This window comes from Notamacropus eugenii, chromosome 2 (assembly GCF_028372415.1).
Source record: "Notamacropus eugenii isolate mMacEug1 chromosome 2, mMacEug1.pri_v2, whole genome shotgun sequence".
NCBI lineage: Eukaryota > Metazoa > Chordata > Mammalia > Diprotodontia > Macropodidae > Notamacropus > Notamacropus eugenii.
In genome coordinates, this window is record NC_092873.1 from 52122647 (window position 1) to 52143567 (window position 20921).

At 46.4% G+C, this 20921-nt stretch overlaps 1 protein-coding gene across 11 annotated transcripts in view; it reads right to left on the bottom strand.

Annotated features, from left to right (window-relative positions):
- CUX1 (cut like homeobox 1) overlaps nt 1–20921 on the bottom strand; it is a 433849-nt gene that overhangs the window by 328327 nt on the left and 84601 nt on the right. For all 11 annotated transcript variants that reach the window (XM_072640319.1, XM_072640318.1, XM_072640317.1 and 8 more), the window contains exon 2: nt 19234–19344. In XM_072640319.1, the coding sequence (XP_072496420.1) occupies nt 19234–19344 (111 nt within the window). The remainder of the gene's footprint in view (nt 1–19233; nt 19345–20921) is intronic.

Consider the following 20921-nt stretch of genomic DNA (forward strand, 5'->3'; position numbering starts at 1 on the left):
TATTTGTGGCAGAAATGGCAACCACAATTTTAAAGGGGGAAAAACTCTTTCCCTTGACCTCTTAATGCCTGGAGAGGGCTGGGGAGATCTATTTTTAACAAAGAAAGGAAAAACTAGCCCACTGATCTTCTACTGAGAAAAAAAATGGAGAAAGTTTAAAAGGAGGTAGAAAAGGTTACGTTCATTTCTTTTTGGCTAAAGGAAATTCCTAACACACATCAAGAGACAAAGGCTCTCCTCTCTTCCATTTTCTTTTGGTCCCAATGGCCTTGGCCAAGAGAGCCACATATGGCTCTCCTGCCCATCCTGGGCCACACACAACCGAGGCAGAATAAACTAATCTCAAAAACACTTGGCCAAGAGAGGCCACATGTTTGAAACTGCCAAGGTCCAAAAGAACCTCATCGCATTCTTGCCATGCAGAATGTCTCCCTGGAGAGGACCAATTCATGCCATTTGGGCTATTGTCAGTTTGATGATGTGAACACACCTGACCCCAAGGAAACAGACTGAGACCAGCACCATATTTCAGGCAAACCAAACAGCCAATAGACAGTAATGGCTTTAAGCTACTAGCGACCTGAGTCAAAAATGAAGGGCCACTTAATCTTTCGAAGGAAACTGTGAATGTTAGTTGGCCCAACAGCTGACCCCCTCTGCTGATCTTAATCACAGGCACCTATGATAACAGAGTGGTTTTTTATGTATGACTTCAGACAAAGATTATTAATCCTTCAATTCTGACTATTTTTATCCACACAATGAAGCACTAAGTCTAGCAAATGTTGCATTCAAGATCCCCTTCAGGCAGGGAACCAAAATATCACATTCCTTTGAAGTCCTCAGAATTTATGGAAATATGAAAGCCAAGGTATTGCCAGGAAAAAAAATGGTTTTTCGGTTTGGTGTTTGTGTACACGGTTACATCAACACATTCAAATTTGTGTCTCCACATTTCCAAAGTTAAAGGATTACATCAAACCCTTTGGTTTTTAACACTAGGGTATGGCAACCTGGATGTGTTCAATCAAGCTAGCAAATAATTCACTCAAGCACACCAAAAGCTACACACGTCTCCATTTTCATCATTCGTCAATTTCTTGTTAATAAAAATCCCAATAACCTGGAAAATGAAAAATTCCAAGGGGCTGAAAAGCAAACAAATACATTAAGGCAGGCCTCAATTTACAAATGCCCTAATAGGTAAAAATGTGAATAAGGTCTTGGGGAGAGGGCCTTAATGGAGCTTCCCCACCCCCAAAAGGAAAGTATTTTTATGCATTCTTCAAATCAGAACGCCTGGGGAGCAACTGACCTAGAAACATACCTTTTCTTATTAAAATGTAAACAGTTCATCTCTAATACAAATGTCGAGTGTTTCAAGATCCCAAGAAAATCTACCTACTGTGGCATGGCCATCCAGTGTCCCCTCTCTGGCTAGAGCCCCCACTGGAGGCTGCTGCTTCTGCTTCTGTGACCATAACCAGGCAAAGGAAGCCCAACAGCCCCTGTCACCCCCCACCTCTGCAACTTGGGCCATGAGGGGAAAGGGGAAAATGCTCCTGGCATCTCAGTAGAGAACTCAAGGATGCATTTTCCCATACAAACCACAGCATACATGGTGCCTATGCAGAGTTAAGACAGTCTACTTAATATTCGATTTCAGGCTTCTATGATAATATAATATGTTAGACATGAGTGGCGACTGGGCAAAGTGGATAAGCTGAAATTGTGACTCAGTACGTGTGTCCCTTTTAAAAGGGATCCTCTAAAGTGGGGTCCTGCTTAAAGTGCTTATTATGCTTAAGGTTTCTAAATTGGAAAAAAAAAATTTCTCCAGTGAAGTGTTCATGGATGTAGTGCTGAAGTTTACACAGAATAAGCTTTTACTGAGCACCAACTGTGTGCCTGGCATTGTGTTAAGCACTGGGGATACAAAAAGGATAAAAGACGGCTCCTGTCCTCTGTCTAACAGGGAGAACAATATGTAAACAACTGTGTACAACCACCTACAGACAGCACAAACTGGAGCTCATCAACAGAGGGAAAGCACTGGAATTCAAAGGGATCAGGAGAGGCTTCTTACAGAAGGCAGGATTTTAACGGGGACTTGAAGGTAGCCAGGGAGGTCAGTAGGGCAAGATTAGGAGGGAGAGCATTCCAGGCACGGTGGCAGCCAGAGGGAATGTTCAGAGTTGAGATGGAGAAGACCAGTGTGACCGGATCTCAGAATCTTTGGGGGAGGCTAAGAAGTCTGGGAAGGGGCCAGGTTCTGAAGGGCTCCAAATGTTCACAGAAGATTCTATATTTGATCCTGCAAGTTATAAGGGAGGCCCTGGAGGTTACTGAGCAGGAAGAAGGGACATGGGGAGACCTGTGCCTGAGAGAGTCACCGGCAGCACAGTAAGGAATTTGGTCAGGATGTCTATCAAAGTGGCATGCAGAATGCCACAGTGCCAAAAGACCTAGGAAAAGGGCAGCTGAGCCAGCACAGGACACATGGCAAGTCACACAAGGTCCCATGCCTCCTCGACCTGAGCAACAGTGTGGCGGCACAATGTCCATCTTCACAGCCTCCTCTCTGGTCCAGCTGAACCCTTTGTCTTGATAAACGAGGGGCAGAGATGGCTCTCAGTGGACGGTCACCTCTCGGCTTAGTGGTGAGGAAGATATACTTCTCCTGACCCCAAGGGCCAGCACTTTTCTCACTAGAGCAAACTGCTCCTGCCTCCATGAGCCAAAAATGCAGCTGGGAAAATTCCTGAGCTTTGCACAGGGCACTGGGGATCAAGTCTATCAGGCGGCTTTTTCAAGAACCTACATGCGTGTGGTGTGTGTGTGTGTGTGTGTGTGTGTGTGTGTGTGTGTGTACTTGAGTATGGTTCTAGTTAGAGTTAATATTCAACACTAGCCTCAGGTACTGGCTAATGTTCAACATAAAAAGGTGGGAGTACACTTTCAGTTTTCTAACCGTATTTTGGCTGACTGACTGAAGTCATACATTTCACACTCCAAGAGGAAAATAGGCTTTCTGGTTACTTCTTTTGCATTGAATATTTAACACTGACCAGTTCAACATACAACACTCGCATCTGAAACAGACAGACAGCATAAATCTGTTTACAATGAAGCTTAAGTAAATGAACTGATTAAATTAGGAAATATCTGGGTGCTTCTAAAAAGTCTAAATAATTGGAAAGATATTCACTGTCCATGGTTGGGTCATGCCACTATAAAATAAAGAAACAATACTCTCTAGATTAATTTACAAATTCAGCCCCACATCAATGCCAATAAAATTTCCATAGAACTAAGAACTACAGAACTAAGCTGAACAAAAAAAAATGATAATTAAGAAGAACAAAAAGTTTAGAAGTTCAAGAAAAATAAGAAAAAGGTATGAATGAAGGGAGCACAGCATTACCAGACCTCAAACAATGTCAGTCATCATCAAGATGATTTGGCAATGGTTAGAAAAAGAGACAAGAGGGAAAGCAGAACAAGTTATATAAGGAAGAAGTAAAAGCAATAACCATTCAGTATGGCATGTTTTTATAAATGCAAGAAGATAGATTACTGGGGGAAAGGCTCTTTTTTTAAGAGAACTTCTCAGAAAAGTGTACAGCAGCTTTGAGACTTCCAACAACATCGCACATCATATGCCCCAATAAACTCCAAAAGGGAAGGCACCCTCAATATAAAAAATCCCATCATAAAAAAATTTGAAGAGAAAGGCAGACCCTTCTGCTCTGGCTACAGGATACAGCAGGTCATAAAAGACAAAACAGATAAAACTGATGATATAAAATTACAAAGCTTTGGCACAAATAAAATCAGTGAAGAAAAAATAGGAAGAGAAGCACTGAAGGGGGAAAATATTTGTGTCAAATTCACTGGAGAAATATGAACAACAAGATACAAAGGCATAGGCATCAAGAGCTATTAGATGTGGTCAGGGGATAGGAAAGGTTTTGAGGAGAATTTCAAACTATAAATAATCGTCTGACGACACTCAAAGTTACAGATAGCAAGAGAAAGACAAAGTTCAAGCTAACGCTTGAAAAGACCATGAAAATCCCTCACACCAAGCAAATGAATAGAGAGAAATAGACAAAGGGTGCCTGGGCCCTGGGAAGCAAGGGGAGAGCTGTTCTGAACGTGAGGGTGGCATCCTGAACAAGAAGGGACTGAGTGATCCCTGCCCTCTGACACCTCCGGGGGTCCAAGTTCACAGTCCTGTCTCTAACTCTATCACAGCCTCCTCTCTCCCCGCCACGACTGTCCACATCACGTTGGATTCATCAAACTCCTTATTATTGGAATGAATGGTACGAAAGTGGTAACTAGACCTAGCCTGTGACATCTGCAAAAACAATGCCTAAAGAAATACTCCTTTGGAGGCGGAGCCAAGATGGCGGAGTAAAAAGACGCACATACACATAGCTCTGAACCCACAACCCATAGAATGGCTACAGGGAAGTAACTCACGGCGAATTCCGCACCCAGAGGCCACGGAACATTGGAGCGAGGGAATTTCTGTTCCAGAGAGACCTGCAAACCTCTCGCGGGGGGGGGGGGGGGTCCTTCGCGCTGCGGACTGGGCGCCGGGGCTGGGAGCTGAGTGCAGCCCTGCCGCGGCCGCGGCACCGAGAGGAAAAGATCCGAGCAGGCTTCACAGACAGGATCTCCAGCGGCCACGCGGGTCCCTCCACCCACAGAGGGATCTGCAAACCTCTCGCAAAAGGTCCGTCACGCTGCAGACACAAAGCCCAGCCCAGACCTGCTGCGGCCATGGCTGCCGCACCGAGAGAAACAGATCCGAGCAGGCTTCAGGGACGGGATCTCCAGCGGCCGCACAATTCCCTCCACCCACAGGTGACAGGGGTGGGTGAGAGAGTCTCTTTGGCGGGTCGAGAGGGGAGTGGGGTGCCCCCATAATTCAGGCCCCCCCCCCCAGGTAGAAGCTGAGAGGTGGCTGCAGACAGGGGCTCCCCAAGTGGGCGGGAGCCTGAATCCATTGTGGAAGGTCTGTGCATAAACCCCCTGAGGGAACTGAGCCTGAGAGGTGGCCCTGCCCCGACCTCAGCACCAGAACATAATCTCATACTGAATAGCAGCCCTGCCCCCGCCAAAAGCCCTGAGGCTGGAAGCAGCATTTGAATCTCAGACCACAAACACGGGCTGGGAGGATCAGGAGGTGAGGTGGGTGTGAGGAAAATATTCAGAGGTCAAGTCACTGGCTGGGAAAATGCCCAGAAAAGGGAAAAGAAATAAGACTATAGAAGGTTACTTTCTTGGCAAACAGGCATTTCCTCCCTTCCTTTCTGATGAGGAAGAACAATGCTTACCATCAGGCAAAGACACAGAAATCAAGGCTTCTGTGTCCCAGCCCACCCAATGGGCTCAGGCCATGGAAGAGCTCAAAAAGAATTTTGAAAATCAAGTTAGAGAGGTGGAGGAAAAGCTGGGAAGAGAAATGAGAGACATGAAGTCAAAGCATGAACAGCAGATCAGCTCCCTGCTAAGGGAGACCCAAAAAAATGTTGAAGAAATTAACACCTTGAAAACTAGCCTAACTCAATTGGCAAAAGAGGTTCAAAAAGCCAATGAGGAGAAGAATGCTTTCAAAAGCAGAATTAGCCAAATGGAAAAGGAGATTCAAAAGCTCACTGAAGAAAATAGTTCTTTCAAAATTAGAATGGCACAGATGGAGGCTAATGACTTTATGCAAAACCAAGAAATCACAGAACAAAGAGAGAAGAATGGAAAAATGGAAGATAATGTGAAATATCTCATTGGAAAAACAACTGACCTGGAAAATAGATCCGGGAGAGACAATTTAAAAATTATGGGACTACCTGAAAGCCATGATCAAAAGAAGAGCCTAGACATCATCTTTCATGAAATTATCAAGGAAAACTGCCCTGAGATTCTAGAACCAGAGGGCAAAATAAATATTCAAGGAATCCACAGAACACCGCCTGAAAGAGATCCAAAAAGAGAAACTCCTAGGAACATTGTGGCCAAATTCCAGAGTTCCCAGGTCAAGGAGAAAATACTGCAGGCAGCTAGAAAGAAACAATTCAAGTATTGTGGAAATACAATCAGGATAACACAAGATCTAGCAGCCTCTACATTAAGGGATCGAAGGGCATGGAACAGTATATTCCAGAAGTCAAAGGAACTAGGACTAAAACCAAGAATCACCTACCCAGCAAAACTGACTATAATACTTCAGGGGAAAAAATGGTCTTTCAATGAAATAGAGGATTTTCAAGTATTCTTGATGAAAAGACCAGAGCTGAAAAGAAAATTTGACTTTCAAACACAAGAATGAAGAGAACCATGAAAAGGTGAACAGCAAAGAGAAGTCATAAGGGACTTACTAAAGCTGAACTGTTTACATTCCTACATGGAAAGACAATATTTGTAACTCTTGAAACATTTCAGTATCTGGGTACTGGGTGGGATTACACATGCACACACGCTCACATACATAGAGACAGAGTGCACAGAGTGAATTGAATAGGATGGGATCATATCTTTAAAACAAAATGAAATCAAGCAGTGAGAGAGAAATATATTGGGAAGAGAAAGGGAGAAATTGAATGGGGCAAATTATCTCTCATAAAAGAGGCAATCAAAAGACTCATTAGTGGAGGGATAAAGAGGGGAGGTGAGAGAAAAACATGAAGTCTACTCTCATCACATTCCACTAAAGAAAAGAATAAAGTGCACACTCATTTTGGTAGGAAAACCTATCTCACAATACAGGAAAGTGGGGGATAAGGGGACAAGCAGGGTGGGGGGGATGATAGAAGGGAGGGCATGAGGAGGAGAGTGCAATTCGAGGTCGACACTCATGGGGAGGGATAGGATCAAAAGAGAATAGAAGTAATGGGGGACAGGATAGGATGGAGGGAAATATAGTTAGTCCTATACAACACAACTATTATGGAAGTCATTTGCAAAACTACACAGATATGGCCTATATTGAATTGCTTGCCTTCCAAAGGGAAGGGGTGGGGAGGGAGGGAGGAAGAGAAGTTGGAACTCAAAGTGTTAGGATCAACTGTCAAGTAATGTTCTTGCCACTAGGAAATAAGAAAAACAGGTAAAGGGGTATAGAAAGCTATCTGCCCCTACAGGACAAAAGAGAAGATGGAGACAAGGGCAGAGAGGGATGATAGAAGAGAGAGCAGATTGGTCATAGGGGCAATTAGAATGCTTGGTGTTTGGGGGGGAGGGGATAAAAGGGGAGAAAATTTGTAACCCAAAATTTTGTGAAAATGAATGTTAAAAGTTAAATAAATAAATTTAATAATAAAAAAAAAAAAAAAAAGAAATACTCCTTTGGAGATCACAAGCTTCCTGTCATTTATTTAGGAAATCCAGAAGTTCAAAACAAAACAAAACGCCATGTGGTTTACCAAGTATCAGAATCCTTTACTCTCAAAGGTCCACAAACCTGTTGTTTTGGATTTGAGAAAATGAGACATTAAATGAATGATCCACACATGGGAGAAGGAGAGTTGACTAGAATCCAAGTCTAATTCTTCAACTGATATCCACCTGAAATAGGACCTGGGGCTCATCAGGCAGAGCAGGGAGGCTACTCCCACCCCAGCTTCCTCCAAAGTACAGCCCTGGAAGGGACACATAATCCTGAGGCCATCAAACTCGGTAAACGCTGCCCTGAGATTTGTTCTAGCTGCCTACTGTCCTGTCTCTGGCCTACAGACCTCACTCCTATTCACTTAGTGCCTCATGACTGGTCTTTCTACTACTACCCAAGAGAAAAAGCTTCCCTCTCACTGCTGAGGACATCAGCTGGCTTCCAGTCTGCCTTCTAGCCTTATTAAGCAGTGTTCTCCTCTGTAGACTCTTTGTTTCAGTCAAAGTGGCCTTGCTGCTGCTCCTCATCCACACTGATCCATTTCCCATCTCCTTCTCTTAGCACACTGGTTGTCCCTCACATCTGGAGGTACTACCTGCTCACCTCTTCCTTAAATCCCTTGTTTGTCACCTTTTACATGAAGCCTTTGCTGATAATACCCCCAGCTGTTAGTGCCCTCTAGTATCTTGTGTGTGTGTACACACACACACACACACACACACACACACACACACACACACACACATACACACTTTGAGGGCAGTCCTTTCATTTATGTCCATATCTCCCCAGCATGGGCCTAGACCACTGAAGACACTCAACAAATGTTTATTTAGACAAAACGCTCCCTGTTTTGTTAATTCTTCTCTCTTTCCACAACCAACCACAGGCCTACCTAACCCTCCTCGCAAGTAATCCTGTGTACTTCACTGTGTGCGTGTAAAAACAGGATTCTGACAAGGGGTCCAGGCTTTCAAGAATCTCAGCCTCTCCTAGACCTAAGCCTTCCCTAGCCTACACAAGCTTTCTGGACCAACTAGTTTTCCCACTTACTAAGGCCAGTTTCCATCTAACTAGTCTCTCCTGGAGGGCCTTGTCACATAGCTAGTGACAACGGAGCCTCTTACATCGTCTTGAACCAACTCACCTTCCAGGCTGATGCCCCTCATGCCCACCCACCTACTCAGTTAAGCATAAGTCCTTTCAGGCTATTCAGTTTGCCACACTGGCAAGCTTCCACCCATGCAGAGCTGAGTCACCCCTCAGATCCAAATCCTCCCAACAGATTAAGCCATGGGATCATTCTTTCATTTAAGCAAAAACCCTCTCATGCAACCAAGATGCTACAATCTCCATCTATCAACAAGCTCTGTTTTGGCACCTACTATGTGCCAAGCACTTGGAACGTGAACAGATTCTACCAATGAAGGTCTGAGGGAGTGGCCTGGGGCACTGATAGGTGCCAGTCACTCGTGTGGGGTCACAAAGACAGTACGTTAGAAGTAAGCCCAGAACTCTCCCCTCCCCCCACATAAACGATCTAAGTTCTATATCCACTACTGGAAATTGTCTCCAAATGCCCTACAAAATTCCATATTCTTGGTGCAAACCACTCCTTCCCCCCACTGACACTGAGATGAAAGCAAAGAAAAAAAAGAATGAAATCTTTGACCTAATCTATGATCATGGATCACTTTCGGAAAACTTTCTATGCCTGCATGAATGTAGCCAACTTACCAAGGAAGCCACTATTTTCATTTTATGAATTTGAAAAGTGATGCACACAAAGACCTGGGTGAGTTTCTGGATTAGGCCTTAATGGAGTAAGTCTTCAGAATCTTAGTTCTACACGTTCATGTACAAATTTGCAATAGACTCTCGTATCTACCATCAGCATCGGCAGCAATAACAAAGTTATGGACTTTTTTTCAATCTAAAAACTGTCACTTACAGACTTCTAACATATACCAGCACAAATTCCCCTTATTAGCAGGTAAAATCCGTGCAGGCTATTTTTATCTAATCACTTCATCCTCCTCTAACTCCATTAGCCAATTATTCATTTGTAGGATCATTCATCTGCTACACTTAGCGCCACTTAAAATAGCCCTTCTTAAATCTAGGCCTCTTAATGTCCTGTCCAGTTCGAGAGGTGGAAGGGGAAAAACAACACCCCCAACCTTCCCAAACAAGGCCAGATATTGCTCCGCTATTAGCTGGGGAGATCGACAATACACGATCAGGCAACTGAACCTGGATGTGAACTGAAGTCAATACTACACATCAGCAGTGAGGAGGGATGGGGCAACAAGGCCCAAGTTCTAATCCTGGCTTCACCATTTACTTGGCATGTAACTTTGGAAAAGTAGCTTAGAGAATGAGTACGTCCGAAAGAACAAAAAAGGGTGTATCAAACACTACGCTAGTTACAGGGGATGAGAATGCATGCCTAAGTCAGCCCCTGCCCTCACAGAGCTTCTGCTCTATGCAGGGAGCCAGCACACACAGAGGAATGGTGGTGAGGATTCCCAGGTTCAGTGTAAGCAGAACCAGAGTCCAACAGTATGCCCTTTACTGTTCCCGAAATAATCCATCAATCAACCAGGATTTATTTAGCATCCACGATGTGCAAGGAACTGGAAACACACATTTTAAAAGTGAAACAATGTCTACTCCCAAAGAGTTTGCATTCTCTCTGACAGAAGAGGGCTGGGCCCTGACAGTCTGGTGCTGACTGGGTTCATGACGCTTCCACTCCCTCCATCTACAATGGGACAGCTCAGCCCTGGGGTAGGATCTCTTTACCTGTTCCCTGCATGATTAGTGTGAATGATGAATCTCATGAGGTGGTTGCATGCATTTGAAGTTTTAATTATGTAAAACTTGAAGTTATCAACGTAAAAGACAATAGATAGCTGGTTCCAGCCCAATAGAAACAAGTGGTTCAAATTCAAATAACACGACCACTTCGAGAGATTCTTTATTGGCACTAATCAGAACCTGCCTTGGAATTGGATTATTACCTACTTAAGCATCATCCATATCTAAATTCCAAAGGAAGTTGAGATCTGGTGTTATCCTCTGGGCCTCAACACTGCGTGCAGTGACTAATGTGGTCTGTAACTTGGGCACTGCATGATGGCCAAAAAACTCCCAAGCCTGGTTCCTCACCAGAACAGAACTCATCACTTGGAATGTTCTTTTTCCTTTGCTATCAATGTCCTGCTGATGGGGGACAGCAGAAAGAGCAGTGTTCTCAAGTCAAAACGAACCCTGGGCCCTTCCTGCTATCTCATCTTCACACTTATATGGTACTTTAGGCTCTAAAAACTCTTTACATGGGTTACTTACTCATTTCTCATAATCCTGGGAGGTAGGCTCTACTACTGCCATTGAACAGATGAGAAAATGGAGGCTGAGAGATGTTAGACAACTTGCCAGTGAGTATCTGAGGCACGATTCTGACTTGGGTGGGGTTACTTAACCCCCCTGGGCTCCCATTTCCACCTGTCCATAAAGTAAGGGTTGCTGAGGGTCCTTCTACCACCATATCGATGATCTGGTGTCTCTTGACATCCCAGTAATGAGGTCACCCATTGGGCACCAAATTTGCTCCTCATAGGGTTTTTAATTACATCCATTACTTATAACCCACAAAATCAGGTTTTGTTCCCTATGGGTACATATGAAACTTGAAAATCATTTCTTTCACTGATGACGTGACTTAAGATAACAGTTTAATTGTTACCAGTTTAAGAGTTCACATTTAATTTTTCAACTGTTTCCAGTTAAAGCTGCGTTATAATTTAACAGCAGATGATGAACCACCTGAATTCAGTGGGGTGGAGAAATAGAAACCTAGTTATTTTCTTTCTCCCCAAGGACATTCTGTCAATATTCAGAAACTTCACTAATAAGCATTACCAGAATGATGAAGTTCTACAGCAGAGAAAGCTCTGCCTCTGAGGTCAAAGGACCTGGGTTCAAATCCTGACTCTTGACCTTGGCGAAGCTGCTTCTACTCTCTGGCCTCAGTTGCCTCATCTGTAAAATGAGGGGATTGGATTGGACTGACTCTTTAGATTCCTGCCAGATCTAAATGAATAATCCCAGGAACCTAAAACATATGGTAAGGAGCTGTAAAATCCTGGCCAATCAGAAAACTGAAGCAGGAATTCAGAGGAAAACTTTCTAAAGCAAATACTACATTTCACTGACTTCTTAAGCAGACAACAGCAAACATGTTTAAACTTTCTCTTTTGATATATCTAGTCACTGTCATCAACAGTAGTCACTGTACTGAGCTGGAAGGCCCACGAGAGCACAGGGAATGGTTTGGTCCTAGCCTTTGTGGTCCCAGACCCATCACCAATCTATTGCTCATGGGGCTTTCTCCTCTACCCATGCTATCACCTTGTTAGGGATCATTTCTTGGTTATCTAAAAAGAGCCCCCTCCTCACCCACTGCCTTCCAGATTCTAACGTTCTGGGGACTTAGGAATCAGAAAACCAGTTTGTTTAAAGTGTATCTAGTAGAAGTTGTTAGTCTCTGAGTGAGGAGCTGAGGGGCTCTGATGATCAGACATAACCTTTGATACCAGGATCTCATGACCAGAAGGCTGTTCATGTGCTCTTCCTGGATAGGGGCTGGGAGGTTAATGAGGCTCTAAATGCCACAGAACTGGGTAGTCACTGTACCATAGGGTGTTCCTGGCATCACTCTGTTCAGTTGGTCTCTTGGTTTCTAAGGCCCACTCAGTTTCCCGTCACAACTAATGCCCATGACCCAGGTCTCCTCTGCTAATATCTCCTGTCTTTCTTTAAGTTCATTAAGTCCTCAGAGAAAGTAGGTGGCAGTGAATGGGTGTGAGTCTCTGTCATTTGACCTGGGCATGCCCCTCCCAGGCAGCTGTGAAAGGCTCTCCGAACCAGAGAAGACACTGGCCTCCAAGGCCCAGGAAGCATCTCCACCAGAGAGTTCGCTGTCCCTGAGTCCTAACTTTGGGATCTTCTGGCTGTGAGCCTGCCAAGATGAAGGCTCGTTTACTTCCTCAGAGATGCCTTTGGCTGCCTGGCAAATGACTAACCCATTAGGTTGAGGAGTGCCAACACACGCACAATTTAATCATTTCTCCTTTGGGCAGAGGTCAAAGCTGCCCTTTGGGGGAGTGGCGGTTACAGGCCCAGGACAGACCAGATGACCTTTGATCCCTTCTGAGATGCTGAAGCCACCCCACAGCAGGAGGGGGTCTGGGTTCAAGTCCCCCCTCTGACACAAACAGGACCCCTTCACGCCTCAAGCAACTTTTCTGGAGAGTAAGCGCCAAGGAGATCCCTAATCCAGAGCCTTTGACACCTCTAGAATCCCAGATGCAGTGTATGCGTGCATTTGCACGCATGTACAGGAGGCTCACAAGGGCTCCCACTCAGTGCTCCCCCTTTTCCCAGGCTGCCTCATTACCTGAGCTTCCTGTTTGAGGATGTGGAGTCAATGACTAGAAAACTGGACACTGCTCCCCCCCAGCCTTGACTCTGCCCCCTCCCTTGCAGGCTCTTACCAGGAGGACCCGTCTGCAGCTTCTGACCAGGACAGACGTCCCCTCCTGCCTGAGCCTTGGCATGTGGCAGGAGGGAAAAAGCGGAAACCAGCCCTGTTAACAGGTCACAACAAGAGTCCCTGCCAATGGGTACCTCATCCCGCCTGGAGAAAAGGAAGCCCAAGTCTCCTCCACCATAGAATGGAAGGTCCTGGGGAGCAGCCCAGGCCTGCATACAATGGGCTGCGTGATCAATCCAGTCCATTACTGTGACAGACAAATTGATGCCTTCCCAGCCCAGGAGGGTGAACCTGAAAAACCCCGACATGGAAGAACCATTGAAACTCTGACAGGGGGCAGGAGAGACAGGAGATGAGGCTGTTGAGGGTGGTTGAGGGGAGACTCCTAGCTAAGCAAGGCACCCTAGGTTCCTTGGGCCAACAAGCGGGCACAAGTGCCAACAGGACCTGATGGACTCAGCTTATGCATGGGGAGTGGGGGGAGCATTGGGGGAACAGACAGGTTTAATGCTGTGTATTGATTTCAGGGAGGAAGAGGAAGGAAAAAGAGGGGTGAGGAGGAGAGGGAAAGACAGAGAGAGGGAGAAGGAAGTTATGTATACATTTGGAATGAGTGAGCAGAAAAGCATTTATTAAGTGCTTACTATGTGCCAAGGAGACACAAACAAATGCAGGCCAGTTTGGACTCTCTGAGCACAGTCCACAGTGGGGAGGTCAGGGCTGTAGCTGGGAAGGGATCCCAGAGGCCAGCTGGTTCTGTGATCAGTCCTGGAGCCTCAGAAGGCCCATTTTAGGGATAAGGGACTAAGGCCCATGGAAGGAGTTACCTGCCCAAGGTCATCGAGATAAGCATTGCTAAGTGCTTACTGTCTGCCAGGAATCTGAGACACACAAAGAGGTGCATCTGTCAGAGGCTGTCAGACCCCAGCCCCGCTGTTTCCCTGAACCAGGAGTAGGGATACACCAATCAATAAAACGGATGTATGTATGAACGCATAGACACAGATAGAAAGGCAGACGGTTCTCATTTCCACCTCTTCTGAGCTTCCAGAGTTGGGACCATCTCCCCACTGAACTTGAGGAAGCCCAGCGGGTGTCCCTGCTCTGGAAGTTGCACCAGTGACATGTTACTGACGTGCCTCAATCACACTAAAGATTCACATTCCCACAGAAACAAGTTACAAATGAGGCCTGGGGTTCTGGAGGCACTGATCATGGCCCAGCAGCATTCTGGGTTACCTAGACTTCAGTGCCTTGGCCCCATCTAGAACAATTTCTATGCACACATGGGTCCTGAGGGCGAGACAGCCACCTGCCTGCAGATGAATTTCTGCAAAGAACCCATGTGTCCCCTTTATCTGGGACAGTCAGTGGGAGCCAGAGCTGGCTCTGACGGCAAGACTGGAGGGGAACAAAGCACGGCTGCCTTTTTTCAATTACCTGCAGCAAACAGGGGAGCCTGAGCATGGATCTGAGTGTGAGACAGCTACCCAGACAATCAGTTGAAGAAGGAAATTGGAGGAAGAGAAGATATTGTCTTCCTTTTAAGGTGATTTTTAAGAAGTCCTCCTTTAAAGCCTGATGCTTATGTTTCAAATATGCTCCAAGAACATCCTGCTTTAGGGACAACAAGGCAAAAAGATGAAATCATGGGACCGAGAGGTGAGAGGTTAGGGTGCAGAGATGATCACTCAGTGACAGGACGCCAAGGTCACAGCTCTGGCCTGGAAGCGACCTTGCAGGTCTCTAGACACCCCTTCCTTTCACAGAGAAGGATGAGGGGGGTCTGATATGTGAAGTGCTGGGCCCAATGCCATGTAAATTAAAAGTGCAGAGTATGGTTTTTCTCTTTTGATTCTCTGTTATAAGGGATGGCTCTCTGGGGAGGGAACCCGAGAGGCAGCCATTGGGGAATGAGGATGATGTCAATAGTTTTTAAATAAGAAATCTAACAACCCAAACAAAACCGCCCAGGACCTGGCTCCTCCATGCTCCATCTCCACCACAGTCAGCAATTAGGCCTGTCTGACGGACAGCTTTCTCTTGGCACCAGGATGCACACAACTGTTCACAGCACAACTCAAGGCTACCCACGATACAGAGAAAGGTCCAGTTCCATCCTCCTGGCCCTCGCTAGTCCGGTGCATGGAGCAGACATCTTTGGGGGCCTCAGGTTGTCCGTCTCTCCCCAATGCCAACATTTTGGAGACTGTCACTCAGATCAAAGCTCAAAGCAAGTATCTGGTTTATGTCCCCATTTTCTGGGGTATTAACTTTATGGGACAAGAATGCTTCCTTTTCTTCCTTAGCTCTTTAAAAACTGCCATTTTCATTATTTTTCATTAGCTCTTGCCAAAAAAAAAAAAATTTAACTCGCCATGAATCAAGTTAGATCCAACAAGGCAGACTATATAGAAGAGTGCTCTGGGCAGACTTGTCAGAGCTGGCTGCACCTTCCATTGGCAGCTGCCAGCCCCAAGCACAGCACCTGCCTGGAGCCTGGCTGGGTGTGGCAGCTGTCTGTTTACCAACCAGAGGGAACTCTGCCTCAGCTGTCCAGCGCCCAAACTCCACCTAAGTCCCATCTGAATGGCAGGTCACTGAACTAACCTCTGAGAGGCTGGGGATGGGCATGAGAGAGAGTCCATTTAAATAGCACCAGCTCAGCCAGGGACCATCCTAGAGTCTTTTGCTTAACGATTTATGGAAGCTAATTTCAGAGCATGAATACCTGGGTTAAAGTCTGTCTCTCACCAATCCTGGCTGTGTGACCCTGAGGAAATCGCTCAAAGGCTCAGTGTCCTAGGCAATCCCATCCTCTCAGAGGATAAGCTGCAGAGTCAGTCTACATTGGTAAAGGGAGTTTCCTCATCAGGAGAAAGCCCTGTATCAATGAAACCAAAGGCAAGTCCAGGACCCCAAATTTTATTTTATGAGCTTGTTTAAATTGGAGTCAAGAAGTAGTGCAGCCCAGCGAAAGTGAGGTGGTGGCAGCCCAGGAAAACTTGGGTTCAAGCCCATCTGTGGGCCCCCAGGCAACCATGAACCTTGCAGAACTCCAAGCAGCACTCTGAGATGTTGGAGGGCACTGGTAAAGTGAATCTGAAGAGCTAGTGGTCCCCCCCCGCCCCGGGAGTACCAACAAAACTCCAAGTCTGGCCCAAAGAAATCAAGGTTTGTGATGGGTTTCTCATCAGGCACCCTGCCCACAGACTAGACTTTCATCCCCCACACCACACCACTGGCAGTACCTCTTCTAACCAGGTTCTGTGAACGCAGCCTTGGAGGCTGGCAGGGAGTGCCCCCTCCCTCATGTTCTGGTCTTCAAGGTGGGCAGAGGCCTGATCTCACAGCTCTCTGGACCCAGGAACCTCCACCACAGGACTCTCAGAGGCTCCACATGGCCTGGATACAGACTCCAGGGTGCAGATACCACAGGAGTCACATGAGGAAAGGGCCTGTCGGCCTATTTACACTCCTCTGACAACTGACATTGAGCAATAGCTGGTAGAGGGTAATTCCCCTCCCTCCATGCCTCTAACTGAAGTGAGAGATGAAACTCCCAAGCTTGTAGGCAGTAGGGGCAGCCTGCATGGACCACTCTGCCACGGACTACACCAAAAGCTTCCTTTTCAACCAGCCCAGTCAAGGAATTCCCCAAAAGGCATTTACTAAAGAAGTCCTTATTACTCTGTCTTTACAATTTATGGGGCTGTTAAGGAACGAGAATTCCAAGTCTCCATTTCTTCAACTGTAGGATTCAACACCATGACCTACATACAAAGCTGATCTTCCACTGAGAAGTATAAGGTCTGGGTTCTAACGCTGACTTTGAGATCTTGGACAAGTCCTTGCCTTTCCTTGCACCTCACCATTTTCTTCCTTGTAAAAAGAGGAGGGAGGGGTTGACTTAATGATGTCAGAAGTCCCTTGGGTCCCTTCCCCCATTACCTCTATGCTCACATGATCCTACACTAGGACTCTTAAAATGCTGATAGCGGATCATAATCAATCCACAAAGATACTGCCTTCCCCATAATAATGTGCTTCCTTTCACCTGGCTTCGGGCAGCTGAGCAGAAGCCTCCAGGAAATGGCTCAGACACAGGCTCTCTCCAAAAGGGGCCTCTGCGCCCAAATGGATGGGAAAGTGGGTTCCACCTTTGTCGATTTCCAAATGTCACAGTCATCCAGACTGATGCTGGTCCTAGCCTAGATGTCCCAGCCCTATCGGGTACCAAGCTAAGACAGTTAAACTCTGGCTACGGGCCATGTAACAGGCCTGGTCAGCCTGGGGCTGCGGCCACATACAGACGACAGTGGTTGAAACACCCTGGGTGAAAAAACAAATGGCAGAGACCCTGGTGGGAGACAAGTTCAGAGACAGCATCTGGCTCCTTCCTTCTCATGCATGGGTCTTCTTCATGGGGAATGGGGGGAGGCAGAAGGGAGGGAAACCCCACAGATGCAGAATGGGCCACGCATGGTGAGAGGTAGGAGACTTGCAAATGATGAAGTGAGCTTGAGGACGGCCAGGAATCCAGTCTGGCAGGGGGGCCAAAGCCCACGAAGGGGCCCTCTCTGAGATAAAGAGGCCACTCAGAGGGCATGGTGGAGAGGGAATTCTGTCTCTGCCACTTGTGACTGCGGGCACATCTCCCAGACTGAGGAGGGTCACCTAGAGAGCCTCAGAGGCCCCTGTGGGCTTTGGCAGACCCTCCATCTGTCCTCGGAGTACTGGGCTGCATTCACTCGGCAAAGGGAAGCCACTGAAACTGGCCTGGCTCAGAACAAGAACTGCTCAAACAGTTGGCTTCCCAGCAAAGAACTGGAAATTGGAAGTGGAGAGGGCTGGGCATGGAGAATGTCACAGAACATGGATAACATGAAGAATGCAAAGAAACATGGGAAAACCAACCCTGCTCCTGCCCAGTGCCTGGCACACAGTAGGCGCTCTTTGCGCCTACTTTTTCTTTAAAAGAAGAGCCGGGAAAACAACTGGACACAAGGACCACAACACAGACAACTATAAAATGCATGGAACTTGTCCTGGGTCAGTATGACAACCAGGCTCTGGAGAAGCGATGAGGAAATCCAGGCCATGGAGGCCTAGGGGGTGGGGGGGAAGGGAGAGGGGGCTTAAGGTTCCATTTCTCCCTTTTCTGCTCATGAAGAGGGGTAAAGGATGGTGGTATATACATAAATAATGAGTAGGTAAAAATTAAAAACCATAAATACACACCTTATACATACATACGTACATACATACAAACAGTACATTTTTCATGGTCCAACTAAGAAAGAAAATCAATGGACACTTCTCATTCTAGGCAGACATGAAAAGGCAGGGGCTGGTTCTGTCTCTTCCTCTTAGCCCAGGGCCAGGCATATACCAAGTGCTGAGTAAAATGCCTGGTTTGACTGCCTGCCCTGCCAGGACCAAGGCTTTTGCATCTGTTGCTGGTGACTGCACACTGTGTACCCCCAGGCATGGGAAGAAACAAGCAAGGCATGGCAGAGTTGGACAAGGTGACTCCAGGCCCTCATCCGGATGAAGGGAGTACATGAGGCCTAGAGAGAAGAACCATCTCAGGTCAACCTGGTGTCTTTTTCTCACTTACTAAGCTCTGAAGAGAAAGGAAGGGTTGAAGGTCCCACAACAACAGTGACAGAGGACTCCCCCACTGTCCTTCTTAATCACATATCAAAGAAAAACTTGGGGAGACTGAGGATCCACGGATACCCTTTCCAAAAGCTCTCTGGTTCATTTAAAAGTCAATGCAAAATCATGTGCATTTTTAAAGACGTGATGAAGGGCCTAGCAGCGGACAGAAGTAGGAGTCTGGCCCCTAGGCTTCCCCAGGGCTTGGCCATGGAGGCAGGGCCTATTAGCCACCTGTCTTAGCTTCCACACACATGCAGAAGGTTCTCATTATCTGGCTGCAAGCATGGCCCTTTTTCTATGGGTTGTGTTAATGGACTTAAGGCCTGACTCCTAAAAATAATAAACAGCTGAACCCTAGAATTATGGAAGGGAAGGCAAGCACAGACACTGAAACAAAGAGCCGCTATTCGCACTCTGCTCTGTCCCTATCCAAGTTCTGAACAAACCCAGGGATTTGCTTCCAATGGTCAAACCAAAGCTGATGGCCCACTCTGATGCCTGCTGGGACCCACAAAGCAGTGGGGTGCAGGGAGGTGCAGGCCAAGGACCAAACAAGGGCAACAACGAGCTCATCCCCCCAATGCTGCCCCCAACCAAGGCGCCAAGCCGGCCTCACCTCTGGAGTGTTTTTCTTGAACTCTCGACTTTGCTCAATAAGCCTCTTCCGAGACTGCTCACTTTCATCTTGTCGGTTGGCCAATACTGTTGCTGTAGCATCAAGCTCCCTCTGTCAAGAGAAACAAGGGGCACAGTGAGACTGGGCTGGCGTGGCGCCCCAAAGGTATCACATTACATCTGACAGAAGGGCCTCCTGAATGCCTAGTAAGAGGGGACGACCACACCCTCGTTGCCTGATAAGGGAGGGAAAGGCGGCGCCGGGCAGGTTTTTTCCCTTAAACCCACAAGTCAAAGGTATATTAATGACCTCAGAAATACAGTTTTTATGGAGTCACCAACACACAAAACCAAAGTTAAAGTGATAATGTCACTCAAAGGTTTAGATTCTCTGGGTCTCTGTTAATGTGCATCAGCGTGCTTAACTCTGTGTTTCCAATTTTTTAAAATTGTATATAGGACTTCATGCTTTCCAGTGATAGAGGCTCCCAGGAGATTGGATCTACCACTGGGGTCCTTGACCTAGGGTCTTGGAAACTTGCTTATTTAATATTGGGACAACTCTATTTCAACTTAATTATGTCCTTTATAATCCTATGCATTTTATTTTATGCATTAAAAAAACAACACCAATTCTGAGAAGCGGTCCATAGACTTCACCAGATTGACAGAGAGATCCAGGTCACAACAAAGGGCAAAGAACCCCTCATCATGGGCTAGAAGGGGCCTCTAAGGCCAGCTAGTCCAAACTCATCATGTTATAGCTGAGTAAACCAAAGACCCCAAGGTCACACAGATGATAAGAGCCAAAGTCAGGATATGAACCCAGGTCCTCTTAAATTCCATGAATTTAACTCAAAAACTTAAAATTAATTTATCTAATCCCAAGAAGGTGAAACAAAGATGGATTTGTTTTTTCCAGTGACTCAAACATGAACCTCCACAGAAAACTACTGAGATGCTTTGGGGTAGTTATAGCTGAGAATCACCCTCATTCTGAGATCTCCAATAACACAGGCAACATGGCTTTGAGGCACGTCTGCACACAGAGCCAGTGATGCTAGGGGGGCCTCCAATTCTACTAGGAACTGCCAACTTGCCAGCAAGCTCCTCACGAGCACCCGTGGCAGATGGGCACACAGTGGGGCTACAAGCTGACCACAGGAGAACAAGGACACATTTCTGCAAGGAACAAAAGCCCAATCCTCCTGTCGAGTGATTTTGGTTATTTAAGAGACTTCTGGGCACATTCTGGGAAGGATGAATAAATCGTGGTCAACAGGTACTGGGGAATCTCCCCCACCCACCCATTCAATTCTGAGTCTGCAGTACAGTCAGCTGGCCATCTGAGAAGGCAATCATGTCATTCTAATCAAATTAAGTTTCCAAGGCAGAAAGACATATGGGTGGGAAAAATATGACAGGCTGATCATCTCTTAATGGAAAGAGCTCTGACTCTGGTAGGAAAGGATCTGAATTCAAACCTCGCTGAGTAATTTATTTAATCTCTAAAAGGTGCAGGACAAAGAATGAGATGTGGGTTCAAATCCTGTTTTGGATACCTGGGTAACTCTGGGCAAGTTATTTAACTGGCCTGAGACTCAGCTTCTTCAACTGTAAAATGAAGGAAGTCTCTTCCAGCTCTAAATCTAGATAAGCCCAAGACTAGATGGTCTCTTTGGCTCCTCC